Here is a 25878-nt window from a genome sequence, read left to right as displayed (position 1 = left end):
GGCTTTTGGCTGGTCTCTTTTAGGGCTGCTATGATCTCTGTACTGTCTGTTTGTTGCTTGTGATGTTTTAAACCCTGTTTGTGAAGCACTTTGTGGCCCCTGCGTGCGAAAAGTGCTATATAAATAAATTTTACTTACTTACTTACTTACTTACACACACACACACACACACACACACACACACACACACACACACACAGGACTTCAATTAAAAAAACTAATCTAATAACAGTCGGTGGGTCGATCACATTAAAATTTGCCTGCTGATTTTTTTTTTGTGTAAAACCTTACAATAGATGTTATTATATATTATTGTGTGAACCAAACTTCATCCTATAAACGTGTGAGCTCGTGCCTGCTGCTGTGTTTCATCATGTTGTGTTTCTAAGGAAAGAGAGGAGAGCAGAGCCACGACCACAGACTGTAAATAATAACTATAATAAAAATAAATACATAAATAAAATAAATAAAGACTGTAAATATTAAGGCAAAGACACGTCCGAGAAAAAAAAAAAAAAAGGTGGCACCCTCTGGCTTGCAGTACTTGCTTGGTGACGTCATCCAGATGCGACCCAAACATAACCTGACGTCGTCAAGCAGCTAGCTGAGGGCTAGCCGTGTGTGGTTGTTGTTTTGTGGATAAAGGTGGTGGATTGACAATGATCTCGGTGAGTTACATCCTGCTGTGTGGACAGTTCTTCCTCCTGTTCACGGTCATTCTGCTTCAGTGTCTGGACGGGATTCATTCTCAAAACTCGACGAGTCCGGAAACGTCTCGTGCGTCTCCTGCTCCGACAGACTCGGTCAGATATGAAACACCGGCCGACAGCACGAATAACACCGAGACACCGTACGAGTACAGACCACCGTCACCTGTGGTCCTCTGCAGCTACCTGTGAGTATCACACCCAGGTCTATTTAAGCTACTCTGCTAATTGAGGCTAACTATCGAGAGACTTCAAGGAGCGTGGAGAAAGCCTGTGATCTGTGATGACAGATAGTATGTCAAGTGAATACAATAATGATGTGTGTGTAGACTCAGTAGAAGATGCTTGGCTCTGAAGTGTGTGGTGTCCAGTGAGCTGTGTTTTTATTACTCATCAAACTCCCCTGCTTTTCTAAAAGTGTCTGCTGTTAAACGCTGTCAGATGTGATGAACTAATGAGAGCTGTTGTGTCTTACTGTCCGTCTCTCTCTCTGCATGATGAAGACCGGAGGAGTTCATCTTCTGCCAGGACCCTGTCGATCACGCGGGAAACAGCAGTGCCCACCAGGAGATGGGCCACGGCTGTGTTTGGGTAACTGTTGATCTCTGACTGTGTTAAAGTTTGTCGCTCGCTCAGTCTTAAACTTTGTACTTGTTTTTTGTTGTTGTTGTTTTGCTCAGTGGGGAGGCCAGACTTATAAAGAGGTGAACCACACGCAGGTGTTGTGCACTGCCCTGGACGATATCGAGTGTGCTGGACCCAGAGAATTCCTCAGAGGAAAAGTGCCGTGCATCAAGTAAGAAACATATCGACGTGTGTTACAGTAAACTACACAGTACACCAGGCTCAGTCCTCCTGTACGAATCCTCCCCGCTGGCCCCCCCTCACACTGCTCCAGGACTAGCTGTGTACCTCATGTGGCCTGCTTAGTGTCTAAGGTCGCTTTCACATGTAATGTCTGGTGGACTCGATTCAGAGGTCACATTGTTGCATTTTTCATTCAGTTAAGTTTGAATCCAGACTGCACTTTGTCACGAAAACCTGTCGAATGATGTGTCCCACAGACGCGCGTCACTGGTTGGGCTGTAGCTGCATTCAGGTGGTGTCGGACATATCTAAACTCCTGCTCAAGTCGGAGCAATAACCTAAATAATTCGATGCCTGACTTGCTGACATTTTCGTCATCAACTTGGGGGGCAAAATATGTTTTGTTCATGTTAAAACACTTTTTAATAGGCTAGTTTACATCAACATTTTGCCGAACTCTGGTGCACTTGGAAGTGAACCGAGACCCCCGTTTTTAAGCCAGAGTTCGTTTCTTTGGTCCGAACTATCCGACAAACCGAACCAGAGTTTGTTTCAAGCGGACCAAACGGCTTCGGTGTGAAAGCACTCTAACACACACACACAGCTTCACGTGATGATAAAGTGTGTTTAGCTCACAGTAGCAGCAGAATCAGAAGACGCTGATGTCAGCAGCACGTCGGGATCTGTGCAGGTTTTCAGACTGGGGCGTGGGGATCAGCCTGGTTTCTTCATTCTTTATTCTTCTCTACAAACACGTCACCAAAACAGTCTTCTCCCAGCTCCGCCCATCGCTCTCATTGACAGCTGCAGAGTACCTCACCCACACATGCATCACCTCCAGAGGAGACCGCTGCAACAGAACTCTCAGAACTCCTCACACACCCCTGCACCAGAGACCACACACCCCCTCTGGCTCCTCCACCTGCACCCTCACACCTGCCCTGCTCCTGGGGAGCCTTACATCCATTCTTTGTTTTTTATTGTCTGTTAGATTTTTTTTTCTTTCAAAGCGCCACATAAAACAAATGTATAATTATTCTAAGACTCTTTATTCATAACGTGTCACATGTGATGATCCCAAGAAGAAAGGACTGAAGGACTCATCCTGTAAACTGAAGTGTGTTGGCTGAAGACAGAATGTGGTTGTGCATGTTTGTACACGTACAGATGATAATAAAGCCACATATATGATGTGGTCCAGTTCCTACCAAATAACATGTAATAACAGTGCTGAACCACTAGAGGGCAGTATTCACACATGACTAGAACTTCCTTCAGTTCAGTGGGTGTTTTAGAGATGAGAGAGGAGCAGCTTAAGAGACACTGCTGCTGGACTTTTGTCCACTCCGTCTAGAATGAGTCCTGGAGACGTGTAAACGTTTCTGGATTAATGACGACAGTGTTTTAATTACTGGAAGGACTTCAACATGTATGTGATTGATCTTTTCCTTCTGTGCTCGATTGTTTCCGTTAAATTCCAGCTGACCTCTCTTCCACTGTTTGTTTTGTACAGATACACTGGGCATTATTTCATCACCACGCTGCTGTACTCATTCTTCCTGGGTTGTTTCGGGGTCGACCGTTTCTGCCTGGGTCACACCGGCACTGCGGTAGGGAAGCTGTTAACCCTCGGAGGCCTGGGGATCTGGTGGTTCGTGGACCTGATCCTGCTCATCACCGGGGGTCTGATGCCCAGCGACTACAGCAACTGGTGCACCTACTACTGAGGCGGACAGCAGAGTGGGGCCCAACACTTCCCAGTCTGTAATCATCTGTTGAACATCGAGAAGTCCAGGGACCTGAGCTCAGCCTGCCAGGATCCTGAATCCTTGTCAGGCCTTCCTCAGGGGGGATTTTTAGCTCCTGCTGTGTAAAGTCCCAGGACCTCCTGAGGACTCGTGATTGTATTCACTTTAAATATCTGCTACTTTGAGAATCCATAACAAAGAAGTTGTTTTCAGAAAAAGGTGGTAATGGCTTTACTTTACAACCAAACGTTTCCGTTCATTGACCGGTGCCAAGAAAAAAAGGCGGGGCTTAATCCACAGGAAGTTCATACTGATCTGTCTCTGATCTTCCGTCTTGACGACCAAACGCTCGGCTCAAGTTCTCTGTTAAAGTCTCTGCAGACCCGGTCCCAAACCTTTAAAAGTGGCGTTCATAAGGGCCCATGTTTAATAATAAGGATCAACACATCTGGATTCTAAAGTCACAACATCCAATCACAGGCTGCTCTACAAGGCAGAGGCGCGGACCATTTTTAAAAGTACAGTCAAGCGCAGTATACGAGCGCTAAAGGCTAATGTTAGCTTGGATGCTGCTGGTTCGGACTGAAAAACTACAGCCCTATGTTTTTTTGTTTCCTCGTCCACATGTTCGGCCTTTTGAATAGTTTCTCTTCCTTTGAAGCAGAACTACATCCAGATGTAGTGTCACAGCTGTCTCCTTTCTTTTCCTTGTGAAATCTTTAATATCCGGTTGATCCTGCATCACATTTAAACATTAGAGAACAACAAGTCCTGTCACTGGTAATACGAGTGAAGCAACCTGCTTTTAAATAGTTTCAAGTGGGGCCAAATTCTGCTTCATGTTGTGACACGGACTTGACTTACGGTGATCAACAGGCAACACACACACACACACCTTTTTTAAAGTATCGTAAGAGTCCCTGCACTAACGTACAGATTGCGTTGTTGTCAGCTAACGGTCTGAAGATGGTCTCGAGAGCAGTCCAGTTCTTGTGATTCTGCTAATAGAACGTTTCTGCCATCACTGCATCAGGACGTCTTTATTTCACTTTTACACCACAAAGAAAACACACAGGAGTTTTGAGTGCGTGAACCACAGGATCTCTGTCCAGCTTCTCACTCACCTGAACGCATTCAAAGGGTTTCAGTCTTTACCTCTCGAATAACAACGCCATCTTTGAAAAAACGTTGTTGAAACTGTCGGAACAGGATCTCGCTTTGAGAAGGCTCAGACTCAGAGGGCAGAACAAACACCTAGCTGTGGGAGTGTCACCCACCTGGGGGAGGGGCTACTGCCCTTTGTGATGTCATGAAGGGAACATCTCCAAACGGCCTGTTTGAGCACACATTTTCTGAATAGTGAGGCAGTGATGGAGTTTTCTCATGACTGAAGAGTTTGTAGACAGACGAGCGACACATTTGTGTTATACAAACATGGTGAAGTACATTTTACATAACGTGACCTTTAAATAGTTCAAAGCATTCAGATGTTACAACAAACACTGCAGGTTTAATTCACCAGTGGAAATGTATACACCGTCTCAAAGCGCTCAAAATATGTTCAGAGGTTTTTTCGAAGCCTTTTTCTTTTTATTTGAATGTAATTATTTGTTTTTGATGTTGAAGTCTAAACCAAGCTTGTTAAATCTGTAAAAAGTCAAAGTGAGTTCTGTTGACCTTGTAAAATATTGTAGATAGTATTTATCGTCTAATGAAGCTTGGTAAGTGTTTCTTTATCGACATGAACTCTTTTTATCCACATGTTTATTTTTTGTGATGATTCAGAAAAGCGTTTCTGTTTCTGTTTGTTCCTCATGTTCACCTGACCTTTTCTTCTCATGAAATAAACTCAAATTAAAAGCTGATATTAGCTGTGTCGTGTTTCTTTTTAAGTGAAGATGAAAGTCCGCCTGTTTGAACCCAAAGTGTGTCGCTGTCACTGAGACTTCACTGTCATACTTCATGAACCCTGCAGCGCTGGCTTCAGATGGATCCAAGTATTTAGAAAGTGCCTTCAACCCTGAGTATACCTGCTTTTTATACACATTCTGCTTTTGTTTTTTATTATTGTATGCAGTTAATACACATTTGCTACATATCTGTGTAAATATTTTTTGCTTCGTCATGTTTTGTTTTTTTAACGTGGTGATATTTTAACATTATTTAGGTGGAGATTCTGAATCTGCTTCTTCCTGCACTGAATTTTGTCTATTTCGTTATTAGTTGTTGTTTTTCCCTTGCTGTGCAAATAAATAAAATAAAAAATAATTCCTACACATTCCATTCACACGCTGCTGACAAAGCAGCATGTGGCTGCAGCGGGGGTTCAAACCCTCGACCTTCCAGATAACGACCACTGAACCACAGCCGCCCTCATCAATAGAGCTGTGGAACAAACCTGAGTTTGTGGATCAACAAGTCGGATTTAAACGTGGCTGTATAGGTTCAGTAAATGTGACCAAAGTAAACGCCTCAGTGTGAGTGACAAATAGGATTTCAGTTCCCATGTCAGCTCTGTAAGATAACCTTCATATCGTCTGTCAAAGTGTTTACGCAGCAGTTCACACGCCCTTACCTGAACACACAATCAAGTCGTAGAAGTAGCTGGAATCAACGGCTCTGCTGCTTTATGTTGTAACATAACGAAAAGCTTTGGTGTTCAAGTCAGATCCAGTTAAACTGAAACATTCAGATGACGTCGGGGCCGATGTTCATGCGTGCACTCTGTTTCTTGGTGTTACGGATGTATGTTCTCCATGCTGTTTTGTTCCCTCTCTACCTTCTGTTGTCTCCTGTCCCTCTACCTTCTGTTGTCTCCTGTCCCTCTACCTTCTGTTGTCTCCTGTCCCTCTACCTTCTGTTGTCTCCTGTCCCTCTACCTTCTGTTGTCTCCTGTCCCTCTACCTTCTGTTGTCTCCTGTCCCTCTACCTTCTGTTGTCTCCTGTCCTCGTGCAGCCTCAGAGCTTAAAAGGCTGCTGGCTTCAGCAGAGGAGACATTTAGAGTTAGAGCGGTGCTTCTCAGTCAGTGATTGTGTTTTGTGTCACGTCAGTCTCAGTTGATCATTATCATTTAGTTTGTGTGATCTTAATAAACCCCTTTGTTGGACTTTTTTTACAACTTTATTAGGCTTTTTCAGTTACAAACAAAGGTAAACAAATGTACATATACAAACAAACCAATTCCTAAAAACAGAAAACCCAAGAGACCTGTGTTTGACTCTGTTAACGTGTCAGTGTGTTTTAATGGGTTCATTTGTGGATTGTCGTTAATCCCACGGGCCGCCTTATGGTGGAGCGTAACATTGGCACACACTGAAATATTTTAACATTTAAACGACTTTTAAAATGTGAAAGAGCCAGCACACGACGACAGATCATGACAGATTTTAAAGCTTTGTACTTATGGTGTGTGGTGTACAATGAGACGACCAAATCAGCACACCGCACAGATTTATTCCCCAAAGACAAAACAACCTAGAACCTAGAACAACCTGGCACATTCATTGAGAAACAGTTTCAGTCACACTCCTGTCCTTGTCAGATCAACAAGTGGCTCCACCATTTCTGAGGCCAACCTCACTCTATGCTCTGTGTTTGCTCTCGTATGGCTGTGTGTGTCTCCCAGCCTGCCTCCTGATTGGCTATTGTTCCAAGTGACGATCCACGGAGTCCGTGCTCGTTCATCGTCAATGTTCTCTCCACAACACATTTTTCTTTAAAGGGGACATATTATGAAAAATCCACTTTTAAAACGTTTTTGAACATTTATTTAGGTAACCTACGTGTGCCACACAATTTGAAATAAATCCGTCCTGTCCTTTGTTTGTGGTCTGCATAAGTTTTACCACACAGAGAAAAAAGCTCTGTTTCAAATATTTTCAGTTTGTGACATCACAAGGTGGATTCTAGTAAGAAAATCCCCTCCCCTTCCCTGGGATCTCCTCCTATGGACTCCAGCCTAGAGTTAAACTTTTGCACAGATCCACCACAGAGGAGGGATGTCTACAGGGAAAACTCAGGGGGCGGGGCTTATTACATTTAAAGAGACACACACCAAAACAGAGCATTCTGAGAGAGCTGGTTTCCACAGGGTCACAAACCTCCTCTGCTGCTTGATTCATGTTATATTTGGACCAAAGTAGTATCAGTTGATCTCTTCAGGAACGATGCTAAGTGTAATGTCCTTGTCCTTTCGTCTCACCAGCACAGATATCGCTGTGTTGCCGTGGATGGCATTGCTCACTTCCTGTGTGGTGTGGACGATCTGTCCATTGATGCCGATGATGACGTCACGCTCCATCATGCCAGCACTGTGGGGAGAGGGGAAACACATCAGCAAACAGCAGCAACAGATTCAAAACACAAAAAGTAAATGTGATGTTAGTAGGAATACCAAGATTTTAATAATGTAAATAAATGGTTTAATATATAATAATAAACTTCTAGAAAACCCCTTTTAACCCCCCCCCCCCCTCGGGAAAACACACTTGACCTTTACACGATCGTGTACCTGTCTCAGGTTCTTTCCCCCCTGTCAAGAGACACGTCCACATCGGGAGCGGTGGGGTCATGGCTTTATAGAGCGCCACACTGCTGACATTTACGTCGGCGTTATTGACTCCAGCTGAAGGTCTTACGTACATTGATACTGACAGTACACCAGAGACCACGCAGTGGTTCAGATACCAGAACAAGTGGAGCACTCGGCACAGTCACTGTAAATGGTTGTTGTGCTGTATTACTTTTTTATGAAAGACTACAGCTGATGGATGCTCAAAGCTTTAGGTTTCAGTGCCACTGAAAGAGGCGTTGAACTATAAAAAATACAATCAGTGAGAAAGATCCTTTCTTCACCAAGAGATGGATGTCAAAGCTTTGCATGTGGAAAGAGCACATATAATGAGCAGCAGGATCACAGTTCAATCTGCAGCCTCGAGAACCGCAGGGATACAAATGCCAGTTCACAGAACACTGTTACATTACATAAAACCTAGAGGCTGATCAAGCTCTTACTCAGATCATACTGAGGAGCTCAAACGCAGACATGTTAGGGTAACATTTCAAAAATATCAAAATGCATCAGTTAGTGTCAAGCTTTTTCTTACTTTTAAAAGACCGATAGTATGTCTGATATCTTTGAGTTAGAACGTCTTTGTAAGCACATGATGTAGAACATGAACAGTGGAAATCCTTTGGCATAACTCCTAATAAAGGGCATGTCATTCAGAATCCACTTTACTATATTTCTCTCTGTGTCTCATGTCTGTCTACAAACCCCCCTATCATGAGAAAAGTCCATCCTCTCCATCTTTAGCCTGCTCCACTTTTTTAGAAAATGTGTGCTCAAACAAGCCGTTTGGAGATGTTCCCTTCGTGACATCACAAAGGGCAGTAGCCCCTCCCCCAGGTGGGTGACACTCCCACAGCTAGGTGTTTGTTCTGCCCTCTGAGTCTGCCTTCTCACTGTAAACAATAGGACATGGAGCCAGAAAGCAGCGAGTACACCCGAGCCCTTCCAGAGAGGGGGTGTGGTCAGACACAGCTCATTTACATATTTAAAGCTACAGACACAGAAACAGCCCGTTCTGAACAAGAGAGAAAGAGTTTACTCAAACAAACTTCAATTTATTAAAGTCATGAATTTGTAACTTTATTCTTTATTATAGTAAATTTACAACATGAACATGAAGTTATGACTTCCTTCTCTCAGAACATTATATTGGTAAATTCACTTTCAATTCAATTTTTTTACTTTAATTTTTACTTTAATCACAAAATCAATTTACAAAAAATCCCCATAATGTAGCCCTTATACTCCTTTGTAAAATTGTAATGGGACTTCACACCACATATTGTTCGAGACTCTTACTTGGATGCAGCTGTTCCAGGTATAACCTCGTAAACATAGACCCCTGAGCTCACATCTGGAAAGTCCCTCTCACGCTCCCTGAGATCTTGGATCAAACTGGTGAGAAGGAGAAAATGTTGTTTCACTGCATATGATTCACACGCACTCCTGTTGCCTGTGTTTGATTAACAAGGGTGAAAAATGAATACGAGGCAGACCGGATTCTATCAGAGTGACTTTACGGTTTTTAACGAGTTGTCTTATCTGGAATGAAAATGAATTTGTGGCATTTGTAAAACACGTCTTCTCATGTTTCCTTACAGTGGTGAAAGCTGCAGCATTCGAACACCAATGTATTTCTTCTTCTGATCTGAATTCCCTAAAAGGAAAATGAAAGAATAATTGACTTTTTTTAAATGGCTGAATATAATGACGAAGTCATTCCTTGAGAAAGTCCCATATCAGCAACACCAACGTGACTTATTGCTCACCGCTGACTTTTCTGTTGTGGGATTCAGCGAGGAACTGTCGTATTCTGTCTGCTGGGATGGCAAATGAGATTCCTGCAGCCACTTTCAGAGTGTTGATGCCAATTACATCTCCGTCCTGTTCAAGCAAGAAAGAGCACAGAGGCGTTGGGTTTCTATCTTTAAAGGATTATATACATGGAGAAACAAAACAGTGTGATGCCTCTTTTAACCTCCAATACACAAACACAGGTCAGAGTCGAACATGTGCCCTATTTATTGATAACAAAAACAGCCTTGTAGACCATTATCTGCCTTTCCCAGTAAAAGATAAATAGACAGCCGGTATGGTAAAAATCCTCCTTTAAAAAGAAATGTGGTTTCATTGGACCTCATTCTCCTACAGTAATTCTTTCTTAAGAATTAATTTTGTTGTTTTTCAGCTTCTCCGTCAGATTCTCCAACGTGTTCTTAAATGATTGAATTGTTCACAGCTGTGCTCTTATCTCATGGTGTTAGAATGTAGAAAGCGTGTTTACATTAGCATACATTAGCCCACTAATGCCCATAAAAGGGCTGAAGATGTCCCTGGCAGAGTGCTGGACTGTGAGCAAAGAAGAAACTTGAGGACAGGTCAGCAGTGTGAGGGACGGTTACACAGGAACACAAAACGGCGCTTGGGATGAAATAAACATCTAATCTATGTGAAGTGAGGTGCTGTGTGTATTTTATTTATTTAAAAATAAATGATCAAATATTGTAATGTAAACCCACTAATGTTATACATCTGTATTTTTGTTTGTGTTGAGTGTTTGTTAAATCTGTTCTTACTGGAGAACAAATCCCACGGGAGAAAACATCGAGGAGTCCCAGAATCTTTTTACAAATGTTCATAGGATCTATTTATAAAATGTTTCTTCAGAACAGTTGAATGTGTTGGTGAATGAGGCCAGGTAACCTTTAACCTGAGCGAGCAGTGTGCACACTTTGGATATTAATTAATACAGGACCACGAATAAATAAATCCTAATAATGATAGAGTGATCGCCTGAATGAATGTGAAAAGTCAGTGCTGCTGTTGTGACACTATAAATCAACTTACCAAGTTTACGAGCGGCCCACCAGAGTTTCCGTACTGTGAATCAACAGAGCAAAAGACACGTTCACACTCTTCAAACTGTCCCGGCAGATCAAATGAAATGTAGAACAAAGCAAAGACATGGTGTGTGGTCTTGATGATTGTGGCCTCACTCACGTTAATGATTGCGTCTGTTTGGATGTAGTCCATGTCCGAGTCCTTGAAGCCCAGCTCCAGGCCGTTGCGCTGGGCAGTGCTGATGATGCCAGTGGTGACAGTGTTCTGCAGGGCGAACGGGCTCCCCACGGTCACCACGAACTCGCCGGGGCGCAGGTCTGAGGACTGGCCCAGACGGAGCACAGGCAGGGGACTCTGCAAGATTTGGATAACAATCACTGAACGGAACAGGAACAGATGCCGGAGAATTAATGTCTTTATTAAATTCTTTGGAAATGAAGTGTAGCTGTCTTTTACTAAGAAAACAATTTTGATTGTGGGGGGAAAAAAATGTCTGAGAGGAAACCTTTTTTTTTTTTTTCATTGTGTCAGTTTAATGAAATGTTTTTTTGTTTTTTTTTGCGTATCTCAAAATATTTTTAGCAATTATTCATTTTTTTGCAGTTGACCTTCAGGCCCTTTTTTCCTAACCCTATATAGCTGGTGGAAATAAAACGTTAATGCTTTAAGCACAGGTCTATATAATTACTACATTATGATTTTAACAGGGTATTTGTTGAGCATGACTGAAACTAGCACGTCTTCACCTGCCCCCTCCAAGTATAGGGTGTCAACATTTGTCTTAATTTATAGCCCCTTCTCTCAGGGCAGGGAGCCTTATGAGAAATATGCCTTTTAGGCAAGCTTTAAGAGGAATGTTCCCCAAAGAGATAAAGCATGTTTAAGCTGTCACCACTCCCCGACTGTTAGAAGACCAACTCTTCACCCACAGGGCCGTCGACTTTGTGACTCTGGAAGTTTTACTCCTTGAGACACTTAGGAAAAAATCTGTTCTAAAAATGTTGACCCCGCGCTTCATGCTAAGCGGGCTCTGACTGAAGAGGAGTCCCTTCTTCCATACAAAGCAGGCGGTTGTGTCAGAGCATGTCTAAGCAGCCGAATGTTTTATTCACAACAGCACTCCCAAGTATTAAACAGAAGGGCAGAGGCTTGGAGGTTTTACAAGGCATAACGAGGTCTGAGCGATATGGTTAAAAATGTTTAAACATTCATTCTTTAAATTCAAAAGCAGATTTTTTTCTCCTGTGTGATAGTTGGAGAAACCAACTGGTTCATTATGTTTTAATTATTGATGATGATGATAAACTACAATTTAACAGGAACATTTCACTATCATAGGCTTAGTGCACAGAGCTGGAGACGCTGATATGACAGTTAGCTGCTGGCTAGTAACACTTAGCCTGCTGGCCCGCTGCTTACTGAGGGTCCACTCTAACAATGTTTATATTATTCACAATACAATAGCCTAATATCTGAGATACAGCTCTCACGTCACTTTCAACATCAAGGCAAACCTCATGTGTCTTACCACCCATTTCCATCATGTTTCATGATTCTGAATACCGTACACACTAATGCTGGTTTGGGGTGTTTGCTCATTTCTTCCTTCAGTGTGTTTTTATCGGGTCAAACACTGAATGGTCTGTAGTGTTGCACGTTTAGCTGCACTCGTCTTCAGCACAGTTAACGGAGCATGTTACTCTGTTGGACTGTAGATATCCAACATCTCTCCAAACCCTTTAAGTTGGGCATCCTTTCTTGTTGTCTAGTCGACAATGTTTTCTTCGTGCTTTGAGCTGTTTTTGTCATGAGTTGGTTGCTGTATGGTTCCCTCCTACTGGTGTGTGTTGTCTGTTTTCCCCTGTCTGTCTGCTCCTCCTGTCTCCTCCCACTACCCAGATTGGCAGCAGGTGTGTTTTCCCAGGTGCAGCTCATCATCATCATCAGCGTCAGTATTTTAGCCGCTCTCCAAATCTCAGTCGGCGCCGGATTATTACTCTCTCCAAGTGGTGAGTACTCTGATCAGGCTCACTCCTATCTTGTGGATTCTCAGTATTTTTGTGGCTTCGTGTTTTGACCCTCCTCTTGTTTTTTTCCCTGCTTCAGTGCTCCCCACCAAGACTCTCCTGCCCCGCCGTCCTGCCTGCTTGTTTGTTCTGCTCACCTGCCTTCACCTCACGCGTTCGGGATTCGGGATTTGGATTGCTTCACAAGATCGTCACCTTATTCTTATTCACTGCTCACGAACGAGCAAGGACTCTCACTCATTGTCACTCGTGTCACTTATTCGTGTTTATTAAATATTGTTCACTGTTTAATTGTCTCTGAGTCGTGCGTCTGGGTCCAAGCTACAGTGCATCGTAACAGAATAATCCGGCCACTATGGACCCAGCCGACCCAGAAACAGAGAGTAATGTTAACGCCCTACGTCATGCCATTTCGTCGCAGGGAGTCATGCTTGGGCAGCATGAGCAAACCCTCCGTGGACTTATTGACTCACTTCAGGTTATTTCCGCTAGCCTCAATCGAGTTGAGGTTCAGTTACAACCCCTCCAGGCGAGCGCTCCCACTCCGTCTCACTCAGCCAGTCCTTCCTCCAGTTCAGCTCAACCTCGTGAACCATTCATCCCAGCACCAGAGAGGTACAGTGGTAAATTGGGGGATTGCAAGTCATTTTTGTTCCAATGTAGCCTCGTTTTTGAAACCCAACCCCTGACATATTCCAGTGACCGCGCTAGGATTGCGTATGTTTTAGGTTTGCTTTCGGGTCAGGCTAGATCTTGGGGTACTGCCTTTTGGCACAACCCACTCACAGCTAATGTTAGCTTTAAACAATTTTTTGATGAAATGACTGCTGTGTTTGATCATCCCATTGCTAGTAAAGACACGGGTAACCAACTGCTCAGTCTTCGTCAGGGCTCCAGAAGCGTGGCTGAGTTCTCTATTGAATTTCGTACCTTAGCCGTGGAGCTAGGTTGGGACGATAGGGCATTGCAAGGGATATTTTTGAAAGGGTTAAAGGGGGAAGTTAAAGATAGCCTGGTGGGCCGTCCGGAGACTAACAGCTTACAGGAGCTAATCACGCTAGCTATAAAGATAGATAACCGTATCCGTGAGCGAAGACGCGAAAGGGCACAAGAGAGTCCGTTTCAACACCTCAGCTCTAATCCTCCTAGTTTTGCTAACAGGACTCTCAGTGAGACCCCACACCCTGAGGAACAACCGGAGGTTCCTATGCAAATTGGACGGAGTCGGCTAACGCCCGCCGAGAGGAATCGACGCTTTCAGTAGAGGTTGTGTATCTATTGTGGCGAGGAGGGACACCGACTGATAAACTGTCCTAGACGTTTAAACTAGTTCACTCATCAGTCTCAGTCGGGGTGCTGGTGAGTAGAGCCGCAGTTCCTTGTTCTCCCCGTAAACGCCTCAACCTAGAAGCTAGCATTTTTATTAATGGTAAACCTCTGACGTTGCTTGCTTTAGTGGATTCAGGCGCTGATTCTAATTTTATTGATATTGAATTAGTGAATCAAGCTCAAATTCCAGTTCGACCCATTTCTCAGCCTCTGCTAGTGGACGCTTTAAATGGTCAACGTCTCGCTTGTGTCGAACATGAAACTGAAGCATTATCATTACTCCTAGCCGGTAATCACCGTGAACAATTGGCATTTCATGTCATGCCTTCTGCCCATGCACCCATTGTTTTAGGCCTTCCATGGCTTCAACTCCACAATCCCCTGATTGATTGGGCTGCAGGGAAAATAATTAGTTGGAGTAACTTCTGTCTCGCTAACTGTCTGACTTCCGCGTCTCCCTCGTGTAAATCATCCTCGTGTCCACTCTCTGCGAAACCGCCCGACGTTTCTTCGGTTCCCTCAGTTTACCACGACCTCCGCGAAGTCTTCAGTAAAGAGAGAGCGCTATCTCTTCCTCCTCACAGACCATATGATTGCGCCGTTGATTTGTTGCCTGGCTCCCCGTTGCCCACTAGTCGCCTTTTTAACTTGTCGGCCCCTGAACGATAAGCTATGGAAACATACATTACAGAGTCTCTTAATTCAGGCATTATTCGTCCTTCGTCGTCTCCACTAGGGGCAGGGTTCTTCTTTGTCGACAAGAAAGATAAATCCCTACGACCTTGCATCGATTATAGGGGTCTCAATAGCATCACGATAAAGAATAAGTATCCCCTACCTCTCATTAGCTCTGCTTTTGAACCCCTTCACGGGGCCACCATCTTTACAAAGCTCGATCTCCGCAACGCCTATCACCTCGTACGCATCAAGGAGGGGGACGAATGGAAGACAGCTTTCAACACCCCTTTAGGCCACTTTGAGTACTTGGTCATGCCTTTCGGTCTTACCAATGCCCCTGCAGTTTTCCAGGCACTTGTCAATGACATTCTCAGAGACTTGTTGAACCATTCGGTCTTTGTGTATTTGGACGATATTTTAATTTTTTCACGGACACTGGAGGAACATATTGTTCACGTTCGCAAAGTTCTACAAAGACTCTTGGAAAACAGACTGTTTGTAAAAGCTGAGAAATGTGAATTTCATTCTCCATCTGTGTCATTTTTGGGATACATTTTAGAGAGTGGCCGGGTGAGGACTGATCCAGCTAAGATCAAGGCGGTGATGGACTGGGAGACTCCTAATTCTCGCAAACAGTTGCAACGATTCTTAGGCTTTGCAAACTTCTATCGTCGGTTCATAAGGAACTACAGTCAGGTTGTCGCTACACTAACCAGACTCACGTCTCTCAATGTTCCTTTCATTTGGTCCTCTGCAGCTGAGGAGGCTTTCCAGAATCTCAAGGAAAGGTTCTCATCAGCACCCATCCTCATCCAACCTGACCCTAAGAGACAATTTATTGTGGAGGTCGACGCATCGGACATTGGTGTGGGTGCAGTTTTGTCCCAACGAGCAGCAGGTGACGAGAAACTACATCCTTGTGCTTTCTTCTCCCGGAAACTGTCTGCCGCCGAGAGGAACTACGACGTCGGAAACAGGGAGCTACTGGCAGTCAAACTAGCTCTAGAGGAGTGGCGTCACTGGCTAGAGGGAGCCGAGATGCCATTTGTGGTTTGGTCCGACCACAAGAATCTATCTTACATCCAGACTGCCAAACGACTCAATTCACGACAAGCCCGTTGGGCCCTGTTTTTCACCAGGTTTCAGTTTACAGTTACCTACAGACCAGGGAGTAAGAATGTAAAACCTGACGCTTTGTCTAGACAATTTTCTAAAGACAATGAGACCCCGAATCATCCTGACACCATATTACCTTCTTCGTGCCTGGTGGCTTCGGTCACGTGGAAGATTGAGTCGGTGGTGAGGGAAGCTCAGAGGTCACACCCTGATCCCGGTGGGGGTCCCCTTAACTTGTTTGTACCTAATTCTGTCCGTTCCCAGGTTATCCAGTGGGGGCACTCGTCTAAGATTGCTTGTCATCCAGGGGTGGCTCGGACTTTGGACCTTATTAAAAGACACTTCTGGTGGCCAACTATGAGCTCGGATGTAAAGGAGTTTGTGTTAGCATGCTCGGTGTGCTCCCGGAATAAGGCCTCTCACCGACCCCCGGTAGGTCTCCTTCATCCACTCCCAGTGCCTGCCCGTCCTTGGTCTCACATCGCTCTCGACTTCGTCACAGGATTACCTCCATCTGAAGGTAACACAGTAGTTCTCACCATTGTTGATCGCTTTTCTAAGTCTGCCCATTTTGTTGCTCTGCCCAAACTACCCTCTGCCACAGAGACTGCTGACCTGCTGACTAGTAACGTATTCAGACTGCATGGGATTCCTGTGGACATTGTGTCAGACCGTGGACCTCAGTTCACCTCACAGGTTTGGAGAGTTTTTTGTCAGGCACTGGGAGCTACAGTCAGCCTCTCTTCAGGTTACCACCCACAATCCAATGGTCAAACGGAAAGGGCCAACCAGGATCTGGAGGCCGCTCTCCGATGCGTATGTGCGCGGAAACCTACCACCTGGAGTCAACACCTGGCATGGGTGGAGTATGCCCATAATTCCCTCACGTCTTCAGCCACAGGTATGGCACCTTTTCAGTGTTCTTTGGGTTATTTACCTCCTCTGTTCCCCACCCAGGAACAAGACATTGCTGTTCCCTCAGTGCAGAAGTATCTGCAACGGATCCGCAGAGTTTGGAAGGAGGCTCGTGCGGCTCTGCTTAGGTCTAGGGAGCGTAATCGGAGACTGGCAGACCGCCGCAGGATCCCTGCTCCCACTTACACTCCCGGACAGAAGGTTTGGTTAAACTCTAAGGACATTCCCCTCAGTGTGGCTTCCAAGAAGCTGGCTCCCCGTTTTATTGGGCCCTATGAGATTGTTGAAATCATTAACCCCTCTGCGGTCCGCCTCAGACTTCCTCCTGCCCTCAACATCCACCCCACTTTCCACGTGTCTCAACTAAAGCCGGTGGTCACCAGTGAGCTGAGCCCTCCGGCCGCCGCCCCTCCACCCCCCCAACTCATCGACGGCCATCCTGCCTTTGATGTGAATCGGATTATGGACGTTCGCCGCAGGGGGCGTGGATTTCAGTTTTTAGTTGACTGGGTGGGTTACGGTCCAGAGGAACGTAGTTGGATTTCCAGAAAACTCATATTGAGCAAATCTCTTATTAGGGATTTTTATCAGTCTAACCCTGGTAAGCCTGGAGGACCGCCAGGAGGCGGTCGTTAAGGGGAGGGTACTGTCATGAGTTGGTTGCTGTATGGTTCCCTCCTACTGGTGTGTGTTGTCTGTTTTCCCCTGTCTGTCTGCTCCTCCTGTCTCCTCCCACTACCCAGATTGGCAGCAGGTGTGTTTTCCCAGGTGCAGCTCATCATCATCATCAGCGTCAGTATTTTAGCCGCTCTCCAAATCTCAGTCGGCGCCGGATTATTACTCTCTCCAAGTGGTGAATACTCTGATCAGGCTCACTCCTATCTTGTGGATTCTCAGTATTTTTGTGGCTTCGTGTTTTGACCCTCCTCTTGTTTTTTTCCCTGCTTCAGTGCTCCCCACCAAGACTCTCCTGCCCCGCCGTCCTGCCTGCTTGTTTGTTCTGCTCACCTGCCTTCACCTCACGCGTTCGGGATTTGGATTGCTTCACAAGATCGTCACCTTATTCTTATTCACTGCTCACGAACGAGCAAGGACTCTCACTCATTGTCACTCGTGTCACTTATTCGTGTTTATTAAATATTGTTCACTGTTTAATTGTCTCTGAGTCGTGCGTCTGGGTCCAAGCTACAGTGCATCGTAACAGTTTTTTTGAACTGTCGCTAACGCTAATTGTTGCACATTCTTCTTTTAAGGAAAAAGGCACAATTTTGGCAGGGAAAAAGCCTTGTTGACCTCTATGGACTATGTACCCAGAGGATGTGCAGGATGGACACTCTCTGATGTCATCCATGGACAACAGAGAACAGACAGAGATTAGTTGAAAACCCTTTGGTAGCTCAGCTGAAACAAAAGCCACTCACCTCTGGTTCAATTTTGATGAGTGCAATGTCGATTTTCTGGTCCATGTCCTTGACCATAGCGTCGTACTGCAAGCCACTCTTCAGCTCTACCTTTATACGCTGCTTGTTAGAGAGGACGTGAGCATTTGTGACAATCCAGCCGTCTTCGGACACTATAAACCCAGAGCCGCTCGACACAGAGACCTCCTCTCCGGAGAATGCATCCCTGCACAAAAACATCAAAAACATTTTGTAGCAGCAGGAGCACTAAAGGGGAGACTTTTGATGTTTTGATTCAGCTCATTTTACCTCTGGAAAAGCTCCAGATGCACAACAGCTGGGACAATCTTATCCACCACATCTGCAATAAAGTTGAATTTGTAGCGCATACTTCCTGGATGTTGCCTTCCTATAGGGACACAGGATCAAAGACGGCAGGTTAGGGCAATCCGTTTCTGATAAATATGAAGACTAAGAAGAAGGCGACAGGCTTTATTTTTCCCGGGGGGCGGGGGGGGTTCAGTTTTTATGCCCTGTTTTAGAAAATGCAACACACACATTCTACAGTTCCTTCTACAATAATTAGTTACTGCTCAGGAAGTACTGGATATTCACTCATTGAGAGAGCGAGGGGTTGCACATGAAAGAGCGGTTTAAGGGTTTGGTTAAAGTTTCGATTTGAATTGTTTTTGTAAAGCCATCAATGGATGCCAGAATAAACAAACTGATTAATCTGCTGGATCAGACATCAAATATCTCAACAAGGAAATCCATCATCCACCTTTGGGACTCTCACTTTCACAGCCTCCTTCTGACATTTGTGATCTGCAGGCGGTTTGAGTTCTCACGGGAGGTTCTTCAGATTCTCTGCAGATAGCGTTCCTCTCATTAAACCTTCAAGTTGAAAACCCAATAATGCAATGCCTAATAATCCTGTTGTATTCTTTAAAAATGCTTGCAATGTTTGATGTTCCTGTTGTAAGCTCACTGTCCCTCACTCTGTGTCTCGTCTATCCTCTCTGCATTAAACCCTCTGAGACAAGCCACCTGTTCTTTCAAACTGCCTGGATTTATCATCTTTCAAAATATGAACCACCACCACATTTTAAATTAGCTATTAATAACATCTACTTCACAGAAGCCCAAAACAGACACACAACGACCTCCCTTTAGCCACTTTCGTGAGATCTCAAGATATGAACACGTTTCCTTGGAAAACCAGCGTCCCTATCCCGAGATAATGACATCATTAGATTAGATTAGAAAATGTTATTAAATCCCAGCGTGGAAACTCTTGAACCCCCTGCTCATTTCATTTACACAACAAACAATATGAACAGTACAATCAGAATAATAAGAACAAAAACCATAACACCCCCCCCCCCACCCCCCCGCTGGCTACTCAAATACATGGAGGTCTAAAGAACCTCGGCATGAGCTTCACTTTGACAACAGGACAGAACATCCACTTCTTATAGGTCAATGAGGTCACGTCTGTGTGCTAGTTCAGACAACTGGAGCTGCACTGATTTCATGTTGACATCTCGTTACTCTCCATCACCTGACAACACCTCCTTCCAATTAGAGGTCTATTTAAGCTGACAGATTTATGCCTGTCTCTCTCTGCTCTGTGATCCTCAGCTCCGACCTGCAGCAGTACAGCTTCACCAGCAGCCCAGCAGCCGCCTGTAGGCTCCCACTGGGGGGGTCTAAGATACCGTGTTTCCACTAAATCAAAGATAGACAGATAAAGGAATTCTTTGAATTCTCTGATTGAAGCAGAACTAAAAACATTTCCAACATTTCCCTTCGTTTATGTTCACTCAGAAGCTCGGAGGTGCTTTTGATGAGTATGTTTTGATATCTGACATCATGGAAGAAGTGAGTGCACACTCCAACCATGTCATTAAAAACACTGATTTATCCGTCCCGCTCTGCTGGCTTTACACTGGTGAGTATACATCAGAAGAGTTAAATGTCTGAGCGGCTAAAAGTGGAAACGGAAGGTCAAACATCTGAGTTTTAAAGCTTGGAACAGTTTGTGTTGTAGTGAAAATAGCAGCCTCTGTGGACACTCCTGCTCCCTGATCACAGACACGAGCCCTCTGCAGGATCATGCACATTCTGACTGGTGCAGCTTTGAGTCACACCGATGAACTTGTCTCTGCAGAAACAGCCTTATCTCCTACTGACAGTTTGTTTATTGTCAAGATCTACTCTGGCAGAACACCAACTATTTAACCTGTCAGCTTTACCATCACAACAACAGTATGGAGGAGACATCCTGCAGGCTTCATCTCGCAGAATCACTGAATTAAGAGTTGACAGACTATCTCCTTCTGTCTGTGATGGATCCTGTGAGGACCGACTGGTCAGTAGGCTGATATTTGTTCCTACTTTGTCGGATTCATTCAGTGTGGACGCGGCGTCATTAGCCTCAGAAAATAATACAAAACTTCATATTGCATGAAAAATATTGAACGACTGAACACTTGAATGGCACGTTAGCCGAACCAGCTGCATACAACCTTATCCTTTGTTTTTTTCATCCTTGTTGGATTTGATTTGGAGGCGCACGTGAAATGTCATTTCAGATTTAGTTTTGAGGATGTTAAAATATAACTACTTTACTGAGAGGATGCATCCAAACAATACTGCACAAAACCAGGAAGTTAGTCTGCACTGGATGACGAGCTGTGAGGGTCAGAGCCTGACCTGCTTTAAAGTCTTTAATTGTGAACTAAATGAGGCGACACCTGCGAGCTACTGCAGACAGCTCAACTCCAGCTGATTTCACACTCGACATGTGTCATTATCCTCAATCTGCTGATGACACCTCACATTTCAATTACCTCCTCTCTCTCTCTCTCTCTCTCTCTCTCTCTCTCTCTCTCTCAGCAGACCACCAGCCCGACATGCACCTGAAGGCTCTGACTGGACCCTTAAAGATGTCCTCCCATCACTCCTCAGACTTCACCATGTAAATGAAACCTGTGAGGAGTTATGAGGTCGCAGCATAGAAGGGAAACACAATCCATGTTCAGCAAACGTAAGTGATGCAGATCACATATCACACCCAACATTTCATATGATGGCCTGTAGATATCAGGTGTCAGTGTGACATCACTTGTTGGTTTGCTTTGATTTGAAGCCTTGAGTTTCACATTTAAGCCGATGTCATCTAGTTTTCGTACATCAGCACAAAGGCAGTAAAAGTGAATAAAATAGAAGTTATACAGGAGAGCTCAGGTGATGCAGAGTTTTCTGAAGAGGTGAAGGCTCTCTCTCTCTCTCTCTCTCTCTCTCTACACTCAGACATGTTTTGCATCACACAGACAGAGTCTCTGTGGCTATGCCAACATATTTGCATTGTGTGTTTCCAGATCCTTCCTGACAGTGGAAGGTGTTGAAATGTGCTGACAGGCTGCTGCACGTCACAGGGTCCTCATATACCTTCTTTAAACTTTGACAGGATACACACCTTTAGGCTTGCATCATCTTAAATAATGTTTCTCTTAATACAAACCCGTTTCCCCAAAAGTTAAGGGCATGGCTAAAATGTAAATTAAAGCAGTGTGTGATGATTGTGTGTGTGTGAAACCATTTTTAATGAGACGTCAGCAACATGCTTCAAAAAGGTCACGTGTTCCTCTGTGGCATCGTTCTTTCTTTTAACACTGTCAGAAGTCTCATGTGTGTAACTTTAAAGGAGGAATCTTTTACAACTCAAGCTAAATGTCAGATTAAGGCTCAGGATCTCCTCTGTCTTATTTCACTGGGTGAGAAGTTTATCAGCAGCTTTCTTTCACTTCAGAGCCACACTGTTGTTCTACCTGCATGATCTGAAAGAAGTAAAGCCTTCCATGAAAAACAAATTTATCTGTCAGAATATGTTATATATGGTTCAGCATTAACCCTTTGATACACAAGCTATGCCAACCCGCATTCATTTCCTACAGTATGTAATGTCATATAGCTGAGTGTTTCTTTGCTATACTTCTTAAATTAATGTATTTTATTTATTTATTTATTCATTTAGTATGCCAGTCAGCCATTAAATATCTTGTTTTTGATTACCACAATTCATTATTATTACGTCATTATTTCTTGATGAAGAAATAGAGGTTTTGTATAAAAAGATCTCGTTTACATACATGACCCGTGTCATTAAATTAATTATTTTAGCAGTGATCTGGACCATACAATAAACCATTTAAGATGTGAAATATGTTTGTCACTTTTGTATTGCTCTGCATACACCATGTGAACCGTCTGATCCATTGTAATTACTCCTCCTTTTGTTTTCTTCCAGTAATGGATCACATCTGGATTCCTCTTCAAACTGTTGTCCTCCATTGCTCTGTCATCATGTATTGTACCCTTCTGCCGCAAACACAATATGAGCATAGTGAGCGTGGTGCGATGTGGGGGGAGGCCGCTCGCTAAGAGGTTTTGAATTTGGACTGAAGTACCCATTTTAAACACTAGGTGTCAGAGTTACATATTGCTCCTTTAAAGATGTCTTTACGAAATAAATAAACTAAACCAAAATAATATAAACTGAGCAGTCACTTTTTAGCTTTTTCGAGCTGCTGCTGTTTCCAAAGCAGGACTGACTGTCTTCACTCTATTTGACCACGACGGACACAACATGTCCGTCAAACACATTTGATAATAAAATGTTTTTTTTATGACTTTGGCTTTCTGACTAAGATTTAGGTCATATATAATATTATTATATATTATAATAAATAGTGCTCTTTCAGTAATCATGGAGGTAACTCGGCACAACACTGATTTTATGAAGACTATAAACACGTTCTCACTATGCAGAAGTCAGTGATGATTGGTAGAAGGACGCTGAGGAAAGAGCTGAAGGGCCTTTTATTTCTAATGAATATTAAATAACATTTGACAGGTTGCTGAAAGCTTTGGAAAGCAAAGCAGCAATTAGCAGAACGTGTTGTCACCTTGGCACTGAAAGGGGCCTGGTAGCTGCTTTCTGAGTAAAACCTGACCATAGTTATATAACATTTCTGTTCTGACAAGTCATCAATGGAATAATAATTACTGTTACGTGACAAGATAAACTGTTTGTTATCTGGAAATAATGTGATCCAATGGAATTTGACCACATGCCTTGATTGCACAAAGGAAGCTAAAAACTTGAAAAGGTTTCTACAAATCTCACGAGGCTCTGGAGAAAAAAAGACTTGTCAATACAAGTTGACATCGAGCAGAAACTAAACCGACGCTGGCAGCAGCTCAGGGCGCACTCACACTTGGCAATTCGTACCCAAGCACATCTGAACCCCGAGGTCCGGTTGGTTTGACGCTGGTGAGAGCTCCTCTTCCTTGGCCCTGTTGGAAGTGGTGTGCTTTGGCTCGGTACAGTTCCTGCACGAGCTGGTGCACCCATGGGTGCACAACATGAACGTGAATGTGAAGAACAAACAACTCAAGCCGACCATTATGAAGGAATCCCACAGTGTTATGGATGAGTCTGACTAAAATAAGCCACATAGTCAGTCATGTTCTCCAGAACAGTGCAGGAGAAGTGAGTGCAGGCCAGAAGGACACTGAGAGTTTTGACTGCTGCGAAACCACAACTACACAATTTTAAACTGAAAATAGTTGTTGTGCATTTAAATTTGTGACCAGTAAAGATTTATGTAAACTCGGTATAAAAAGTCCAAAACACTAAGAAATGCAGCTAAAACCTTGTGAACGACTTTACGACTTTACACTTTATTGTCCCCGAGGGGAAATTCTTTTTCACTATACAGTAAGATTTAGGGGCTGCACGCCGACAAAGAATGACAGGGGGCCATACACGGGGGACAACAGGACCTACAGTGCATATAGTTATTAGGAGACAGGAGAATGGGACTGAGGAGGATTAATGTCAGGCATCAAATTCTTAATTTCTTAGTGTTTGTCTTCAAACATCGTCCTCTGGGTAAAAAGAGGACCTGTGCTCGAATGATGAAAAGTCTTGGATTCAAATGTGTAATAAAATCTAAATGTCCGACGATATGATTTTATAACCAAACATGAACAAGCAGGCCTATTAGAAGTTAAATACACACATGTATAAGACAAAATACATGAAGTGCCTGACACAAACCTACAGGGAGGACGAGCAGAGAGCATGTGAGGAGTTTTCAGAAATATCTTCAAACTGAACGTGGAGATCTGATGGGACAGAGGAGGCTGAGAGTGAACAACTCATGGGATTCTTTTGTTTTCATCATTCATGCAACAATGATGGAGATCACATGATACACTACTAGACACTATAGGAGTTTGTTACTCTCTGAAAACAGTCCATACTGATAATCATAACTACATACTGAAGGGCCATTCAGTGGGCACAAGCAGATAGTGCAGAGCCACCTCTGATACACACCATCGACTGATGGTCAATACTTTGTAGTATGCTGCAAATGATTCCCCTGATGTTGAAGGGATGACTCTCCCGACTCCGTCTCTCATGGGCTCGCACACACAACATTAAATATGTAGTCTTACATGTCACTCTATGTAACAGAGGCCACTCATCCTTTTGGATGGGACACTTAAAAAAAAAAAAAAACATTTGGGGAAAAATGATACCCTTCACTTTTTAAGGCACAAGATATTTATCTTTAATTTGTGGGCCTTCAAGACCTCCTTATACTGTTGCTTCATGAACAATGTCCCTGGAGGTCATTGTAAAGTTAGCCTAATAAATGTTAAGAAAGAAGTCATGACATTTAACTAAGTGATACACTTGCCTGAGTCACACGCTCCCCTCTGGATCAGAAGGACCGGGGGGGTCTCGCCCAGCTCTGCTCTCTTGTTCTCGGCTCTCAGGCGACACATGCTGGGGTAAGTCCTGCCGTCACTGCCGCACACCGGGCCGGAGGAGGCGCACACACAGGTGCCGTGGAGCCCACCGAGCTTTCCCGGGACAGAGTCACACCTCAGACCCTCTCCACAGGACAGGTCCCCGCCGCCCCGAGTCCCGCACACATCTCCCTCCCCGGCCGCGCACACCATACAGCAACCGCACGCGTCTCTCACGCGTCCGTAGTGACAGGCCTGCGGGGCGGCGGGGCACTGAGAGGCCTCGCACACCTGCACACAGCTCTGTCTTCTCCTCAGCAGACCAGCGTGGACTGCGGAGGTGAAGAGGGTGAAGAGAGTCACAAAGTTCATCATGTCAGGAAATCAATGCACAGCACGCGCTCTTGTTTTAGTCTCTGAGGGGAAACTGTGAAGTCTTGAAGCTGCTGTCCGTTCTGATAAAGTTCCTTTCAGGTACCCTCCCCTTCACTCCAATAATCTCATCCTTTATAGCCTACAGGACGGGCTCAGAGCCAGCAGCTTTATGTATCTTCTAGTAGCTGCATGTTGGTCCTGCTTCCCCTTCATACTACTGTTTTATATAACCTCAAAGGAATGCACGCACACTGACACGGGCAGAGACCACATCATGAGACGAGTCTGGCGTTCAGACCTGGGTTCAAACCATAGACTGTAAAAACACTGAGCTGCAGGCTGCATTCATAACTTCATACATTATTAGTTGTCCGGAAAAATAAGGAGGAAGAAGTTTATAGTATTTTTCCAGCAATTTGTTTGAATAAATAATATATAAACTTTAATAAATTAAGTGAAGAGAAATGTAGTGCGTTTGTTGTATTTTAGTCTACATAAAGACAGATTGTAGAGAATAAAGTCCAAGTGTTGAGAAC

At 44.1% G+C, this 25878-nt stretch overlaps 2 protein-coding genes across 2 annotated transcripts; one reads left to right on the top strand and one right to left on the bottom strand.

Annotated features, from left to right (window-relative positions):
* The first annotated feature begins 510 nt into the window (after window positions 1-510).
* tm2d2 (TM2 domain containing 2) lies at window positions 511-5062 on the top strand. Its single transcript, XM_079353750.1, has 4 exons — window positions 511-895; window positions 1211-1298; window positions 1388-1503; window positions 3028-5062. Exons 1-4 carry the CDS (start codon window positions 660-662, stop codon window positions 3239-3241), a joined length of 654 nt encoding a protein of 217 aa, XP_079209876.1. The 5' UTR covers window positions 511-659; the 3' UTR covers window positions 3242-5062.
* Window positions 5063-7407: 2345 nt separating this feature from the next.
* Window positions 7408-25339, bottom strand: htra4 (HtrA serine peptidase 4; the record flags this gene model as incomplete). Its single annotated transcript, XM_079358842.1, has 9 exons — window positions 7408-7573; window positions 9133-9228; window positions 9433-9490; window positions 9603-9717; window positions 10681-10713; window positions 10834-11028; window positions 18161-18365; window positions 18449-18544; window positions 24912-25339. The coding sequence occupies 9 exons, from the start codon at window positions 25337-25339 to the stop codon at window positions 7408-7410; spliced, it is 1392 nt and encodes a 463-aa protein (XP_079214968.1).
* Window positions 25340-25878: the final 539 nt, after the last annotated feature.

The sequence above is a fragment of the Symphodus melops genome, assembly GCF_947650265.1.
Source record: "Symphodus melops genome assembly, chromosome: 1".
Classification (NCBI taxonomy): Eukaryota; Metazoa; Chordata; class Actinopteri; order Labriformes; family Labridae; genus Symphodus; species Symphodus melops.
This window is presented reverse-complemented; position numbering and strand designations above follow the sequence as displayed.

What these genes read in the sequence shown, in the direction of transcription:
- tm2d2 (XM_079353750.1), top strand. Translation starts at nt 660, where the DNA reads ATGATCTCGGTGAGTTACATCCTGCTGTGTGGACAGTTCTTCCTCCTG. An exon ending in GTGGTCCTCTGCAGCTACCT is followed by an intron (nt 896 to 1,210) that starts GTGAGTATCACA and finishes TGCATGATGAAG; the next exon opens with ACCGGAGGAGTTCATCTTCT. An exon ending in TGGGCCACGGCTGTGTTTGG is followed by an intron (nt 1,299 to 1,387) that starts GTAACTGTTGAT and finishes TGTTTTGCTCAG; the next exon opens with TGGGGAGGCCAGACTTATAA.